This window comes from Hakea prostrata, chromosome 7 (genome assembly GCF_041222555.1).
Source record: "Hakea prostrata isolate BN-2017 chromosome 7, UWA_Hpros_2, whole genome shotgun sequence".
Classification (NCBI taxonomy): Eukaryota; Viridiplantae; Streptophyta; class Magnoliopsida; order Proteales; family Proteaceae; genus Hakea; species Hakea prostrata.
Window position 1 is genome coordinate 4853780 of NC_142606.1, and position 14428 is coordinate 4868207.

General features: G+C 38.9%; 2 protein-coding genes and 1 pseudogene across 3 annotated transcripts; 2 read left to right on the forward strand and 1 right to left on the reverse strand.

Moving 5' to 3' along the window:
- Positions 1–345: 345 nt before the first annotated feature.
- On the reverse strand, positions 346–4271 carry LOC149009192 (thioredoxin domain-containing protein PLP3A-like). The gene is made up of 8 exons (XM_089160427.1): positions 3985–4271; positions 2457–2531; positions 2295–2342; positions 2046–2188; positions 1552–1624; positions 1294–1355; positions 711–808; positions 346–640 (listed from the first exon to the last, which is right to left on the reverse strand). The coding sequence occupies exons 1-8, from the start codon at positions 4066–4068 to the stop codon at positions 537–539; spliced, it is 687 nt and encodes a 228-aa protein (XP_089016553.1). The 5' UTR covers positions 4069–4271; the 3' UTR covers positions 346–536.
- Positions 4272–5341: 1070 nt separating this feature from the next.
- Positions 5342–9320, forward strand: LOC149009193 (F-box/kelch-repeat protein At1g22040 pseudogene; annotated as a pseudogene). Its single transcript, XR_016174282.1, has 3 exons — positions 5342–5460; positions 5541–5808; positions 6083–9320. The product of XR_016174282.1 is annotated as an F-box/kelch-repeat protein At1g22040 pseudogene (transcript).
- A 224-nt stretch (positions 9321–9544) lies between these two features.
- Positions 9545–14404, forward strand: MUB6 (membrane-anchored ubiquitin-fold protein 6 precursor). The gene is made up of 3 exons (XM_089161310.1): positions 9545–10297; positions 11495–11665; positions 13601–14404. The coding sequence occupies exons 1-3, from the start codon at positions 10168–10170 to the stop codon at positions 13654–13656; spliced, it is 357 nt and encodes a 118-aa protein (XP_089017436.1). The 5' UTR covers positions 9545–10167; the 3' UTR covers positions 13657–14404.
- Positions 14405–14428: the final 24 nt, after the last annotated feature.

Genomic DNA, 14428 nt, shown 5'->3' on the forward strand with positions numbered 1-14428 from the left:
TCCCTGATGCAGATGCTTCTTATGGAGTGGAAAATTGTTTGCCAGATCATTGCTCTCCTGTTGGGACGGAAAAATCACAAATCTTAAATTAACCATGTACTTAATCTGTGGGCTATGGATGTGTAGCCTATTGTTCTTATCATATTATCTGTTTTTTTGTAGAGTACTTGTCATAACATTCAATCTTGTCGAAACATGTATTTGTGGAATGGGTGTTGAGCAGACCATTTGAAAGTGAACTTTGCCTTCAGTAAATATAGAGGACTGCTAGCATCTTTTGAACCAAAAAGAAAAAAAATATAGAGGATTGCTGAGATTCGTGATCCGCTTGCAACTTGCAGTTTAAGAAATTTAAGCCCATTTGCACATGGAAGAATAGAAAGGGTTGGCGATTACACAAAATATAAACTTCAGACTTTAGGGTTTAAGGATCATTGAGCAAAAAATGGCAACCACTAGAATTTTAACGTTACAGGACCACTGAGTGAGTGAAAAAGACAAAGAAAAAGCAAAGAGTTCTTTTTTCTTCTTTTCATTCATTCTGAATCAGAATCAGCATGAACTGAGGACCGTATTGACCTGCCTTTGTCAAGTTCATCATCTTCGTCGTCCTCTCCAACCTTCTTTGCACTAATTATGCCTGAAACAAGTTGGTTTAGAGACTGCACTAAACACAGGATACAACAAAATAAAATCAAAGAATGCATCACCTTTTTTGATGAGTATATTCTCTAAAGTATTTGTTGTGAAATCGTCTTTGCCACCCAAGTCTTGGAAGCCAACAAGCCTATCCACAGCAATCCCCTTTCTGAAAGGCAGAGAATTTAAGGCATTACTTTGGAGATTCAAAACAGTAATTTAAGCTGCACTAAGATGTACCAAAAAATGCTGATGCTTCAAATTTTTTACACACCCATAGTTGGAGCCTGGGTCCAGCCCTCATTTGCTGACCTTGCCCAGAGCTGTCTTAAATTGATATTTTTGGGTTGGCAACAGTTATTTATGTGGAGTGTTACATACCACCCTCTAGTCTACTGTGACATATTCCAGATAAATTTGTGTCATGTTTTCCAAGGACGATTGGAGATCCAGTAATTAAATTATTTGATAATATGATGTTTCTGGTAAGGGGGATCCTCCAGGAAATATGCATGGGCATCATCCACTCAGATGGAAATTAAATATTTTCCAAGGTTGCCAAATTCTCTTTGGGAGAAGCATCAAGATGTCCAAGTAGAAAGAATTAAAATAAAAAGTACATAAATAAAGTTAAAATTGATGCAGGTGGCTCACCTGAACAATACGATACATGGCAGAGTCTTGATTCCTAGCTTCGCAACAAAGAACGGTGCATTCTGCAATTCGAAAAACAGATTTAACCTTAATACTTTTTCATGGTTAATTCTATAATGTCAAGGTCAAAGGAATTTAAGCTAGATTTCATTCCTAACCTGAGGGATTGCAACAAAAGATCAAGTAGTTTAGAAACTGGTCCAGCAATTAATTAAGTATCATCCAGAGTGAACAAGATAGGAGACAATGTGAACTAACCTCAGCATCCAGCTTGATGAATTTGGTATCAATGTACCTTGGAGCAAGAGACTTCAAATGCTTATCCATTATCCTAAATGACATCAACGCAGTCTCATAAATTTGTTTATACATATGCAAAGAATCATAAGTTTTCTCTACAACCCTAATATCCACCATGCGCCATAGGTCATGAAGGGCCCAATTTTTGTGGAGTAGGGCCCTGGCTCCCCCAACTCACATGTTGAGCTTCATGCACACCATGACAGGACTTTACCATCAAATCATCAAAGGTTGAACTGAAGTTACCCAGTATTACAAAAGTCAAGTTTTCAACCAATTTCTGAAGCTTTAGATCTCCATGAGGAAGTATTTAATTGAGATGAACTAAAATGAACAACATGCCAACAATATACACACCAACACATTTCCATATGGCAGAACCAGGGTTAAGGCAAGGAACCTGACTAAATATACTGTTTACGAGATTTAGTAGGTAACAGTGTCAGGCTTACTTGCAACGGTAGAATTCCCGATGGTAAAAGTGGCAGATAATATATTCACTACTAGTGACTTCACCTAAGAAGTCCCCTTCAGATATCTCCCTGTATTCTCCATGACCCTGCTGCTTCAAAGCTTGCCGCTTCTCAGCTTCTTTCTGTTGAGCAAGTATTTGTTTAATTTCAATACCGCTGTTAATTGCTTTGCACAAGAAAACTAGACATTAAATTTATGTATGCCAAAAATTACAGAGTGTGTCTGACCTTGAGAGATGCAATCCTTTCTGCATGCAATTTTTCCAGCTCTGGGTCCTAATTTTAATCAAGTAAGTGCTTGTGAATGGATAGACAGACACAAAGGTTACAATATGAAGAAGAAGATAAAACACAATGACAAACAGAAGAAAGATACTTAATTCAACTTACATCCATCAACTCATCAAAATCAACCTCCTGGTTGGATGTAGAGGATGCTTGAGCTTTTTCCTGAGCAATCAACTCCTGTACAAGTAGATGACCACAGTATATCTTACTACAAATTACACCAGGCTATTCCATTCAAATCAGGATGAAAATGTAAACATGCACAATACAGAATCACTAGTTTATGGGAGATATTGTTAACCCCCCCCCCCCCCTCAAAAAAAAAAAAAAAAAGGATCAACAGCACATAAACGGCTACATTTTGGAAACATATATAAATATAGATCTCAAAGTTGTGTGCATCATAATAAGTTCATTAATCTCCATAGCCTCATGGATGCTATGCTGAGGAGAGTATCTCAGGGGATAAAAGATGACTGATTATGGTAATCACATGACAATAATGTTTCTGATAAAACAGACGTGGAATCAAGGAAGCAGTCTCATCTAATCAGTACAATGCCAAGAACAGACTGAATAGTAAATGAAAAAGGATACAATGAACCTTTCTTCTTTAATACTGCCATTCTGTTTCAAGGACCAAACACTCCCGTAAGCTTCATTTTTTCCAGTGGAATCGGTATTGCTTTACCCCACAAGAAGATAACTTTTTTTTCCTTCCTTTTCCTGTATAAAACTAGTTTCATTCCCATTATACTACCTCAAGAAATCTCTACCCCATAACTGCACTACAGGAAGTTGGGGGCAGGGAGGGAGCTAGCCAAATATGGGCAACTTTCCCTTGAATTATTCCTCAAAATGGTCACTGTCTGACATCCCTGAAAACATAGCTGCATTGAATATCTTTGAGTCACTCTGATGGTTACTCTTAATTCTGCTGTTCCCAAACGCATCATTATACCCAAGAAATGTCTCCCAGGGATATTGCAATTGCCCAACCATTTGAAATGCTTCCAGAAATACTGATTCTGCAAGGAATTAGAATTCAAATCTTCCAAGGGAAAACTAATAGAAAAGACCTAGGAAAAGATATGATTTTGAATTCAAGAATAGAAAATAGAGGAAAAAACTAAAGTTACTTGATCAAAGCATGTCATGATCAATTAAATTGGGGCCAAATGCTTCCCTTTGTTCAGAAAATTGTAAATCCTATTCTCAGCCATGCAGGCAAGTGTTATTTCTTCTAATATTATTTCAAATTCCAATTCACCTATTAAGGGGGCAGCTAAAACTTGCTATATTCAACAAGCATTTCATCATATAATACACTCTAGGGAGTAGGTATTTCAACTTGCTAATTCAACCAAGTTTTACCCTTATATAAAAAAATTCACAAAGTTTTGAGAATTTTCAGAAAGCAGTAATGGGAAAAATATAAAAAGTTTAAAGAGAAGAGGAGTAAAAGAAGGGTAGATCAACAATAAAGGAGACAGATATAATACAGATATATCATAAGGGTTTCGTCTGTTATCGACCAATTAGCCCAGAAAGCAATAAATTCCCACTGCAGGAGAAAACAAATAGCAAATCGCGACAGAAATAAAGAACTAGTTAGAGAGAGTGGAAAAACCTTCTGGTAATTACGAGCAGCAGCTGCCAATACATTTCCGAAAGCCAAATTGGACAGTTTCGATTTGACTGCATCTGGATCCATCTCTGTCTCTCCCTCTCTCTCTTCCGCCCCAAAGGTGAAGGACCAAACACCCCAAATGTGAAGAAGAAAAAGCCCTTTTCTTTTTCTTTTCCTTTTCCGCTAGAAAAACAGTGAATGAAGAAGAAAGAAGAAAAAAAATCAGATCAGTGCTTCAAATTGTGTTCAAAATCTAAAATACTAGAGGTCTGGAAGTATGAAAACTTGGAATCTGTCTCATCACCAACACAGTGGAATTTGGATGGGTAACCATAAAAGGCCCAGTGTTGCACAGGCTGAAAAGCCCAGTACAGGTCTTGTTGGGCTCTAGTGGGCTTCGACTCTCTGGGCCAAACTTCCACTCCATCGCTTAAAATATCCCAAACACAGGGAATCTCTGTAGCAGAACGAGAATGGATCATGGATGATACTGAAAACAATGAGCTCCCCTCACGTTTCTTCATCACAAATTAAAGCGGGGCTCACGTGGGTTCATTTTGTCATCATTTATAGGTGTGTTCTACATCTATTGTGTGCTTGAGAGGTCTCACAAACAAGGTTTAAAGTATTGGTATCGAGTATCCTATCGATCAGGTTATTTTAAGAGATGTATCGTCCTATATCGAGTATTGTATCACTCTAGCTAATGTATTTTAGTGTAATTCAGTGGAGAGACGTATTGAGATGTATCGTATCGATTGGGTCAAATATGGATACATATCGGCTAGTATCGTGGGATACTTTAAACCTTGTTCACAGGAGCATATTGTTCTACTCTAACAGAGAAGTGATCTAGACTCATTAAACAACCGCAACCGAGGAGGTAAAATCTGAATCACCTTCTGGGTAATAAAAATGCGTCAATGCTCCCTTGGACAGAGAGGTGATCCAGACTATGCTCAACTGCGTAGGTCCCTTCACTATATTGGTTAGATAATAGGCACAGATTCCAATCGGACGATAGATATGCATGACCCCACGAAGGAAAACGTGCGTCATGGACTCATGGCTCCTCATTCCAATTGTCGTTCCCATTGAACAGTTACAGGCATGCATCATACGCGGCCGTGCATGAAACCGGTTTCTTTGAATCAGTTATTACATTCTCCTTCCTCGTAGATATTTTGACACAGCCACATGTTTGCTTTACCTGTTTGTTTAGCTATAGACCGTGAGATTCAGATCTTTTACTGTTCGAAAATGCAAAGCGAACACAATCTAACGGTTAAAGTTAGACCGGGAAATTGATTGATAGCGAACCGACCAGAGCAATCATAGAGAATCGTAGAATATAGCTGTCGGCATTATGCAACAACCGAAACTTTGAGGGTTTTTGACGTTTTGTTCCTGAGTTTTTCCGAGGTTTCTGACGGATAATCTCCTCGTCCATCCTCTTTTTAATTCACTTATTTTAAGGTAATGTAGAAACATATTGCACTGATTCTGTTGATTTCCTGCTGTTGATTCATCGTTTTCACATGATGTTTTGCTTTCAGGGTTTAATTTCTCTTTTAGTTTTAATGGATTTGGCGTTTTTGGAGCATGGCATGAGTTTGCTTTGTCATTTAAGCTGTTATTCGATTTGCCTGGGATCGGTTGTGTTGTGGAATTAGGGTTACTTTGCGCGTGTGTGTGTGGGCACTGGAGAAAACTGAGGTGTATGGGCTAATTATTGACGATCGGAATGAACTAAACATGTTAGGAATATAGCTTTATCTTTATTTGTGACATAGAAGAAGTCTCCATCTTCAAATGCAGAATTATGTGAGTATCATTACGTTTGGAAATAGTTAGAATGTTTTATGTTCCGTGCGTTTATGTTGTTGGTTTCTCCTTTGTTGGATATCCAGTAAAATTATGTGAATGTTCATAATTTGAAAATTTTTGTTTATGGCCAACCTCCCGTTCTGAAGCATTCCTTCTCATTCTCTTCTTGAAGAGTATTCATAATATTTATACTAGTAACAGTTCCTCCCTGTGTGTTTAGTTTACTTTTTATGAATTCAGCATTATGTTGATTAGTAATAAAATGATGCAGAGACTCATCCAACGTATGGAATAAACTGAGAAGAGTGGAAAGTCCAGATTCCCTCCATACCTTAAGTGACTAGATAGTCCTTGATGGGGGCATTTCTGAGTTTTGCTAGTAATGGGTTCAGGGCAAGCGAGTATGGTGAAGTTCCACAAAATGAGATCCGAAAGAGGCAACGGATGTCGTCAGTTTTTAATGACAGCTATCCGAGACTGATTCCTAGTCTTCCTGATGAGATATCAATGCAGATACTAGCTAGAGTTCCCAGGATATGTCACTTGAGTATTAAGAAGGTGTCAAGGAGCTGGAAAATTGCCATCACAAGTCCTGAACTTTTCAATTTGCGGAAAGAGCTCGGAACAACAGAAGAATGGCTTTATATATTAACTAAGGTTGATGACGATAAGCTTTTATGGTATGCATTGGATCCTTTATCCAGAAAATGGCAACTGTTGCCACCAATGCCAGACTATGCTTGTGAAGAAGAATCTAAGCAGGGGCTATCTGCTGTTAGGATGTGGAATGTGGTTGGATCTAGCGGTAAGATTGCAGATGTAATTAGGGGCTGGCTTGGACGGAAGGATGGATTAGATCGAATGCCCTTGTGTGGTTGTGCTATTGGGGCTGTTGATGGCTGCCTTTATGTATTAGGTGGATTCTCTCGATCTTCGGCCATGAGGTGTGTGTGGCGATTTGATCCAGTTCTAAATGTGTGGAGTGAAGTTAGTTCTATGTCCATTGGTAGGGCATATTGTAAGACAGGTATCTTGAAGAACAAGCTTTATGTCGTTGGAGGGGTAAGTAAGGGTGGTGGTGGTGGTGTGATTCCTCTTCAATCTGCCGAAGTATTCGACCCTTACACTGGGGAGTGGTCACAAGTACCAAACATGCCATTCTCTAAAGCTCAGGTCTTACCTACTGCCTTTCTGGTTGACATGCTGAAGCCTATTGCCACTGGGATGACTTCATACCGGGGAAGATTATGCGTGGCACAGAGTCTTTATTCCTGGCCCTTTTTTGTTGATGTTGGGAGGAGAGATGTATGATCCTGAAATGGATTCATGGGTTGAAATGCCAACTGGAATGGGAGAGGGTTGGCCTGCAAGGCAAGCAGGGACGAAATTGAGTGTTGTGGTGGACGGGGAGCTCTATGCATTGGATCCCTCTAGTTCTCTTGATAGTGGTAAGATCAAGATATATGACTACCAAGAGGATGCATGGAAAGTGGTTCTGGGGAAGGTTCCTATTCAGGATTTCACTGATTCGGAGACTCCATATCTACTTGCTGGTCTTCTAGGGAAGCTTCATGTCATTACGAAAGATGCCAACCATGAAATTGCAGTTCTTCAGGCTGACCTCCTTAATGAATTAAGTTCTTCTCCATCAACTTCATCTTCCTCAGAAAGGACCCCCAGTGCAAGTTTCCCTACCTGTGATTCATCAATGCGTTCTGATGTGCCAACTTCGTCCAATGTGAGCTCTGCATTTCAAGATTGTGACTCGATGTCACAAGCAGAATCCAGAGCCTGGAAGGTTATTGCCATTCAGAATTTTGGGTCTGCTGAGCTTGTCAGCTGTCAGGTGCTTGAAATCTAACAGTATTAGGAATGCTTACACCAAGACTTGATTGTACAGAGATAAGGTCAGACGTTCTGGTGATCATTTCTGCAAATTATGAAAGTCATAGTATGACTCCTGCTTACATTTGGATCATTGCAAGGAGGGGGGGGGGGTTGATGATCGTAATTAACTCCTGCTGACACAAGTAGTTGCACTGCCCAAGTTTAGAAGTAATCCATATTGAGGTTCTGTTTAAAAATTCAGATTTGGCATCTTATTTGATGCATATAATGAAGGTTGCTTTGTCTTTGAATTCAGGGTCTTGCTAAATGGATTGATTCGTAGGATGTTTATGCAGGTATGATTATTAAGCATTCCTTAAGTCCAGATTTTATCTCTTGTCTTCTCCTTGATTTGGAATTGGCAACATTAATGTTTATCCACCCAAAAAAAAGGAATAAAGAAAAGCAGTTGGCAATATTAGTTATCTATCTTCTCCTCTCTTGTATCTATATAATAGAGTTCTTGACGATATGAATGAGGAATAGATATCAACAAGAAGGGGCCACGACACCATAGAAACCGTTGAGCTCAAACAAAATATAGCATTTGGGATTCTCTTTTCAGCTGTGAAATGAAATACCATTATAGAGACTTCGTCACAGCTTGAAACGTCAGCATTCCATTAAGGCACTATCCCCAACTCGTCCACTATCCCTGATCATGGAACAGTTGCATAGTTGACATTCTGCGAGTGACTGATGAATGACCTCTAAGGCTTGAAGATAAGCATGACTTTTGGCTTCTATTGGACCAGTTTTTGCTTCATCCAAGCCGAGCATCATTAACTGCTTGACATCTCCTTTTCATCTCTGGGCTTGGTAGGTCTTCTTTACAGTTCAAATGTCATGTCTTGTTATATACATTCCAGTATGATAAAATTCATAGTAGTTCAAGAACTATGAATCAAGTTCAGATTACCCAGTCACTAATAACTGATGATCAAGGTCTTCCGAGAACCACCGAGCTGAGCTGGGGCAAGAACATGTTATGATCTGTGGATTTTTTTAATCATGGAAAAGGCTGTCATTGAGGTAGAGTTGATGCTAGGTTCTCCTGTCCTTTTTGTCTTTGTTGGTAAAAATAAGGCGGTTAAAGAAGATAGTGAGGTTGGTCGCAGCAGAACCAATCATAATTTTGGAAAGTGCTGCTCACGCATTTGAATGAAGAGCGAAATAAACTTTAGATTTTTAATGTTAATGGGCAATCAACCAACCCAAAGTGCCAAAGTATAGAATCCCATTACATGTCAACAGTGGAGGCAATGGTAATGGAATCACCATCGTTCTGGCCACTGCTAGCATTTTATTTTTCTGGTAAAAGCCACTACTGGTTCTTCCAGAACCGAAATCGATCACCCTCCATCTTCTTCCTTCATTACTTTTGGGTCAGAGGTCCCTTTGAACAACCGACAGAGGAGTAACATCAATGAGGATCAATGTCTTAAAGAGTATAGGCGATCAAATGTATCCTCTTGTTTACAGATATCTTTTTCAAAAAGAAAAAATAATGAAGAACAGGACATAGTGATAATTATAACTAGTGGCGTTAGTCGAACTTCCACATTCGAAGTCCATGAATAGAATACGTCAGAGAGCTAGGGTCATCACCATATTCATTATCACATTGGGATTTTAAATTAAATCCTAGGTGATGATCATGCACCAATCGGGGGGCGGCGGGGTCCCCCCTCCTCCACACGTCAATCTGTTTTGAGTTTTCAACCGGCCAACTCTGTGATGATCAGAATCGGGTAATAATATAAAATTATAAAAGGTAAAGGATTTGACGCATTAAAACAGTGATGGTGTGGTCATCGGCTGTTCTCCGTGGAAAAAGAATTCCTGGAGACGATGTCTTTTTCTTTCTTTTGTGTTTCAGTAAAGCCTCACTGGTGCCTTTAGCCATAAAAGGAGGTTAGTGCTCAAGTTAAGCTGGAAAGTAGCTTTCTTTGCTTCGTTAATACATTATTTTCCTGCTCCGAAATGGGTTTCCTTCTTGGTATGGAAATGATCCTTTAGGTAAGTTTTTTCGTTTCAAGATGGACCCGGTGGACTTTCAGTTGTTTTTCGTTTTATCAGTTTTGATGTTTTATTGGTTTAGAATAAAGAGATTGATCTGGATTGGTGGGTCTTTCCTGTAACGACAAGAAAATTTGCTGTTAAAAGGAGAATATTTGGGAAAAAGAGATGCTTTTGGGTAAGCTTCTAAAGAATCTGACACAGAGCTAGTGTGTGTGTTTTCTTTTCTGCCTCAAACGGATTGCTATGAATCTAATTGATGACTGGGTGCTATCATAGTATCGCCAAGTTCTAGCCAAAGCCTCTGGTTGTTTTCGTCTCTAAGATTATGTCGGGAAAAGGCTTCCTCTTATGACCATGTTAGGAGAAGTCATTTTGGGTTGATTCTCTCAGTTAAATATATGATCTTGGTGATGTGAAGTGAGGGAGAGTTGTCTCTGGAAGTAGTTAATGGCTAAAGAGGAACTGATGGAGCTCAAATTCAGGCTTATCGATGGAACCGACATTGGACCCAACAAATACAGTCCTACTACCACTGTTGGAAGTGTTAAAGAACTCATACTTGCTCAATGGCCTAAAGGTTAGATGTTTTTCATATACCTTGCTTTAGTTCAGTATGGGATCTTTGATCACCCGATTACCATCTTTTTTCTTCTTTTGATTGATAGCTTAGAATTGGATTCATTTTCAACTGTTTTGCAAAATGAAACTTATTTTTTTGGTGTATTCAGCTGCTTTCCAATTTAGATATCTGTTAAGAATCTTTTTGGTATTAAGATTTTGTTTTCTGGCATAAAAATAGTTATAGTGGTACAAATTTTTTTTATGTTTTTATCAAATCAATTTATGGTGTTGTGCTACCAAGTCACAAATTCTTTTGAGTGGTGGGGCTTTGAAAATATGTTTTTTTCTTCCCCTTAAGTGTATAGATGGTGAAGCTCAAACATTATGATGTGTTGTGCTTTTTAATGCACCCATTAAAACCAATTCAATTGATCAACCCATCTTTATGAAGTTTACGGTGTGGGTGTCAGCTGGCTTGTTCTGAATTAACCAGATCATATTAAGCTTCTGCTCTAGTTTACATAGCTTGCATTTCTTTGTGTCCTCTTCTCTGGAATTGAATCCATGTCTTCATTGTGGACATACTATTCTGGTTCCATTTGGGTTCTTTTTTCTTCTTTTTTTTTTAATGGTTTCCACCCCATACCCTTTGTGTTATGCTGATCAGATTTTTTTTTCACCATTCTGTCGGAAACCAGTGACACAATCTCAATCTTTTTCAAGCTGTTGCCTTCCCATCCTGCCTCTTGTATCTAACTTACAGTGTCTAAATGTGTATATTCATGTACCTCATTGGCATCTTAAGACTCCCAGTTCATTGATTGATAGGGATTTTTCTGAAACTTGAAAGTGTTAATACTGCCCTGGATACCCTGGAAACCCCAAATGATCTTTGTGACAGGTGACTTGGATAATTTGTTGGATTTCATTACATATTCAGGAATGCTGCTTCAGAATGCTGTAACTGAAGCAGCAAAAGTAGAATTGATTTCACTTGATGACCCTGTGATCGTCATTTGGTGCTTGCTTTCCAAGTAATGGGTTCTTCACCCCCCCCCCCCTTTTCTCTTCTCTTTCTTTCCCCCCTGTTTTATTGGGCTAACTGTGAGATGATATTGAATAACTGTTGTAATATATGATCTTCACCTTCTCTTTCGCTAATCTCTCAGTGGCTGTCTAGTTTTCTGACATCTATATGTCTTTGGTTTGGCAGACAAAGAAAATTCACCCAGGACGATAAGTGATCTGAAGCTAATCAATGCAGGTAAGATACTGGAAAACGTCAGGACCCTTGCAGAGTGCAGAATACCAATTGGAGAACTTCCGGGTGGAGTAATCACTATGCATGTTGTTGTTCGTCCTCCATTAGCAGACAAGAATGGTGGTAACTTCACAAAACACATAATCTTTGATTTTGACATAGTGTGATGGCTGTGATCTATAATACCATCTGATCTACCTTGTGGTCTGTGAGGTCTCTGTGAATTGAATTCTTATAAGCATAGCCACTGATCTCAATAAGTGCATTAATAATTACCTCTTTTGGACTTTAAACTGATTTTTTTTTCCCCATTTCTAGGTAGCCATAGGTGATTGAAATATATACCAACTAAAACTCTTCTTGGTTTGATAGTGACTGAAATAAATTCATGAATATAGTTCTTTAGCAACTGAAATGGATAGTAAACTAACACGATTATTGGTACAGGCAAAGACAGTTGATCAAAGAAAGCTATGTCAACTGATCTTTGTGCCATTAAAAGTGAGATAACTGGTCAACCAAAAGAAAAATGATTTATACTGGACAAATTGGGAAATTAAAGTAAATTTACTGCAGGAACTATTTTCTGTGCTTGTATAAGGCTTTCAGAAAGTCGACCGAAATCTGCTGATGACTCCTGCAGATGAGGTAAGAGACCTAAATATTTTTCAGGTGCAGTTCTTGCCAAATCTGATTATACTATTCCAGCCTTTCTCCTGTCCCTACCATTATCAGACTCTAGTGCATGTTCGCTGAGTGTAACGCTAGTTATCATACAAGAAATGTTTCAGGAGTAGAAGGGATTAAGGGCATGCACAATAAGGGTTGCAGGATCTTGTGATATTCATTGTAATCCTGCAAGCCTTGCGCCACTTATATGACAATAAGTACTTCTGTTTCCCTGTTCCAGTATCCTCAGATACTGTACCTGTTTTCCTACATCTGTTCATATCCTTCCAGTCTTTCTCTCCTTGCCCTTTTTTGAATTAATAAAGTTTTTTGGGGGCTTCCTGGGTCCAGATAATATTCAGGATAAAAAATAGTAATATCAATAAGACTTGAAGAAATACTCCAGTTGAAGAACAAGGTTCATAATTTATTTTTGCAGGTGTTTCTTTGTGAGATGATTCAAAGTAAATGTCATAGGACTAGTGAACAACCTGAATGGTGTTCCAGTTGTGAAGAAAGCTCATGTGGTTAACTCTCCTCCCTAATCGATAAACTTGTGCAGTGTTTTCTTTTGTCAATAGGTTTGTTAGGAGTATAATTGGAACGCTTCCTTACCATTTGGGAGTTGAAAGTATGCAAGATTGTAATGGTAACACCTTTTTTTTTTTTTTTGGGGGGGGGGGGGGTGGGGGTGGGGTGGGGGTTGGTGGTAATTCCCATTGTGAATCCTTACAGGTCAAGTGTTTATTAAAGTTCAATTGAATTTGTGTCTCCTTCATTGGCATCTAATACACTTGAAGACAATCTTGATAGCTCTATAGTTATTCTCTTCTAAGTAACCCTATCTATACTGCTCATCAGGTAGAAACCCCTTGCCATTATCTGTGTGTAGGAATTTGCCATTAATATCCCTGTATTCTGCCACATATAGCTAGTTTTAATCTGCTTGAGGTATTAGGATAAACAAGGTTCCCTTTTGAATGGCATTGAACTGTTAGTATCTGAAGATGGTAATGATGATGGTCAGTTATTTTATTTTTACCACACGAGTATCTCTTAGGCCTCCACCATTATCTGCCACATATAATAGTGTAAGGTTCCAGTGCATGAATGTCCTTTCACCATATCAAATAACTTAAAAACACTTGACCATATAGAAATCCTTCATCTTCCAAACCATGTAGGCTGCAACATTTCCTTGAGGGATGTCTCATCCCTACTGCAGCCCCCAGAAAAAATTCTGGGAACCTTAAAAAAAATAAAATTGTAGTTAAGAGTTAAGACATCTATATTGATGTCCAAATAAATGATATGAGGCTAGATGCAGAATGCTAGTTAGTCCTCACCCAGAAGTCTGTCTATACTAACATAGTGTCTCCGTTGGCACAGAAAAACAGCTAGTTGACTCCGCAAAGAAGAATAGATGTTCCTGCTCAATCCTCTGACTCAAAATGCTAAGGACGACAGTTCATCACAGACTTGCAGTTGTCGCATGTCTTAGAGCATATGGGTTGCGGAGAAGCTGATCAGGTTATGTAGTTATGCAGATAGTCTGAGGCCAATGGCAAAAGAAGCTCAAAGCCCTCACTTTTAGTGTAGCATAATCTTTGCTTGTGTAGTTTCTTGTTTCTTACCAAAATTGGAAGAAATACAAAGCATACCCTAGTATAATATATATGGTATGAATGCTTTAATATGTATGCTTTTAATTTCCCATCCAACCAGATACAGTAAATGGAAAGTGACTATCGTTTCCGGAAAATAAGAAACTAAGATCTCAAACATACAAAATTTTTGAAGCTACACAAACACTGCAACTAAGGAGCTCTTCTGTTGCCAAAGAAAGCCGATGTTGAAGCAGTAGTGGTGCTTGGGTGAACCTTCTTCCTCCCACCAAGGAAACTGCATAGATGGGATTTCTTCTCCAGTGTGTCTCCACAACCACTGTAATCCCTTCCTTGGGCTGTCTTCATCTTCTCCTTGTGGAGCTTACGCATCACGTATACCTCAGCCATATGAACTCCAACACAGGACATTCTTGGAGCCGTGCAGTGGGAGGGTTTCACTTGGAACTCTACTGTGAGGAGCTGAGGATTGAGGAGGAGGTAATTTATAGGTGCTGCGTACTCACCTTACCTTGGAGAACACCATGATGATTTTAGGTTCCATTCGCCATTTGCATTTTTGGTGGCAAATGTATCTTTCTTTGCTGCACTA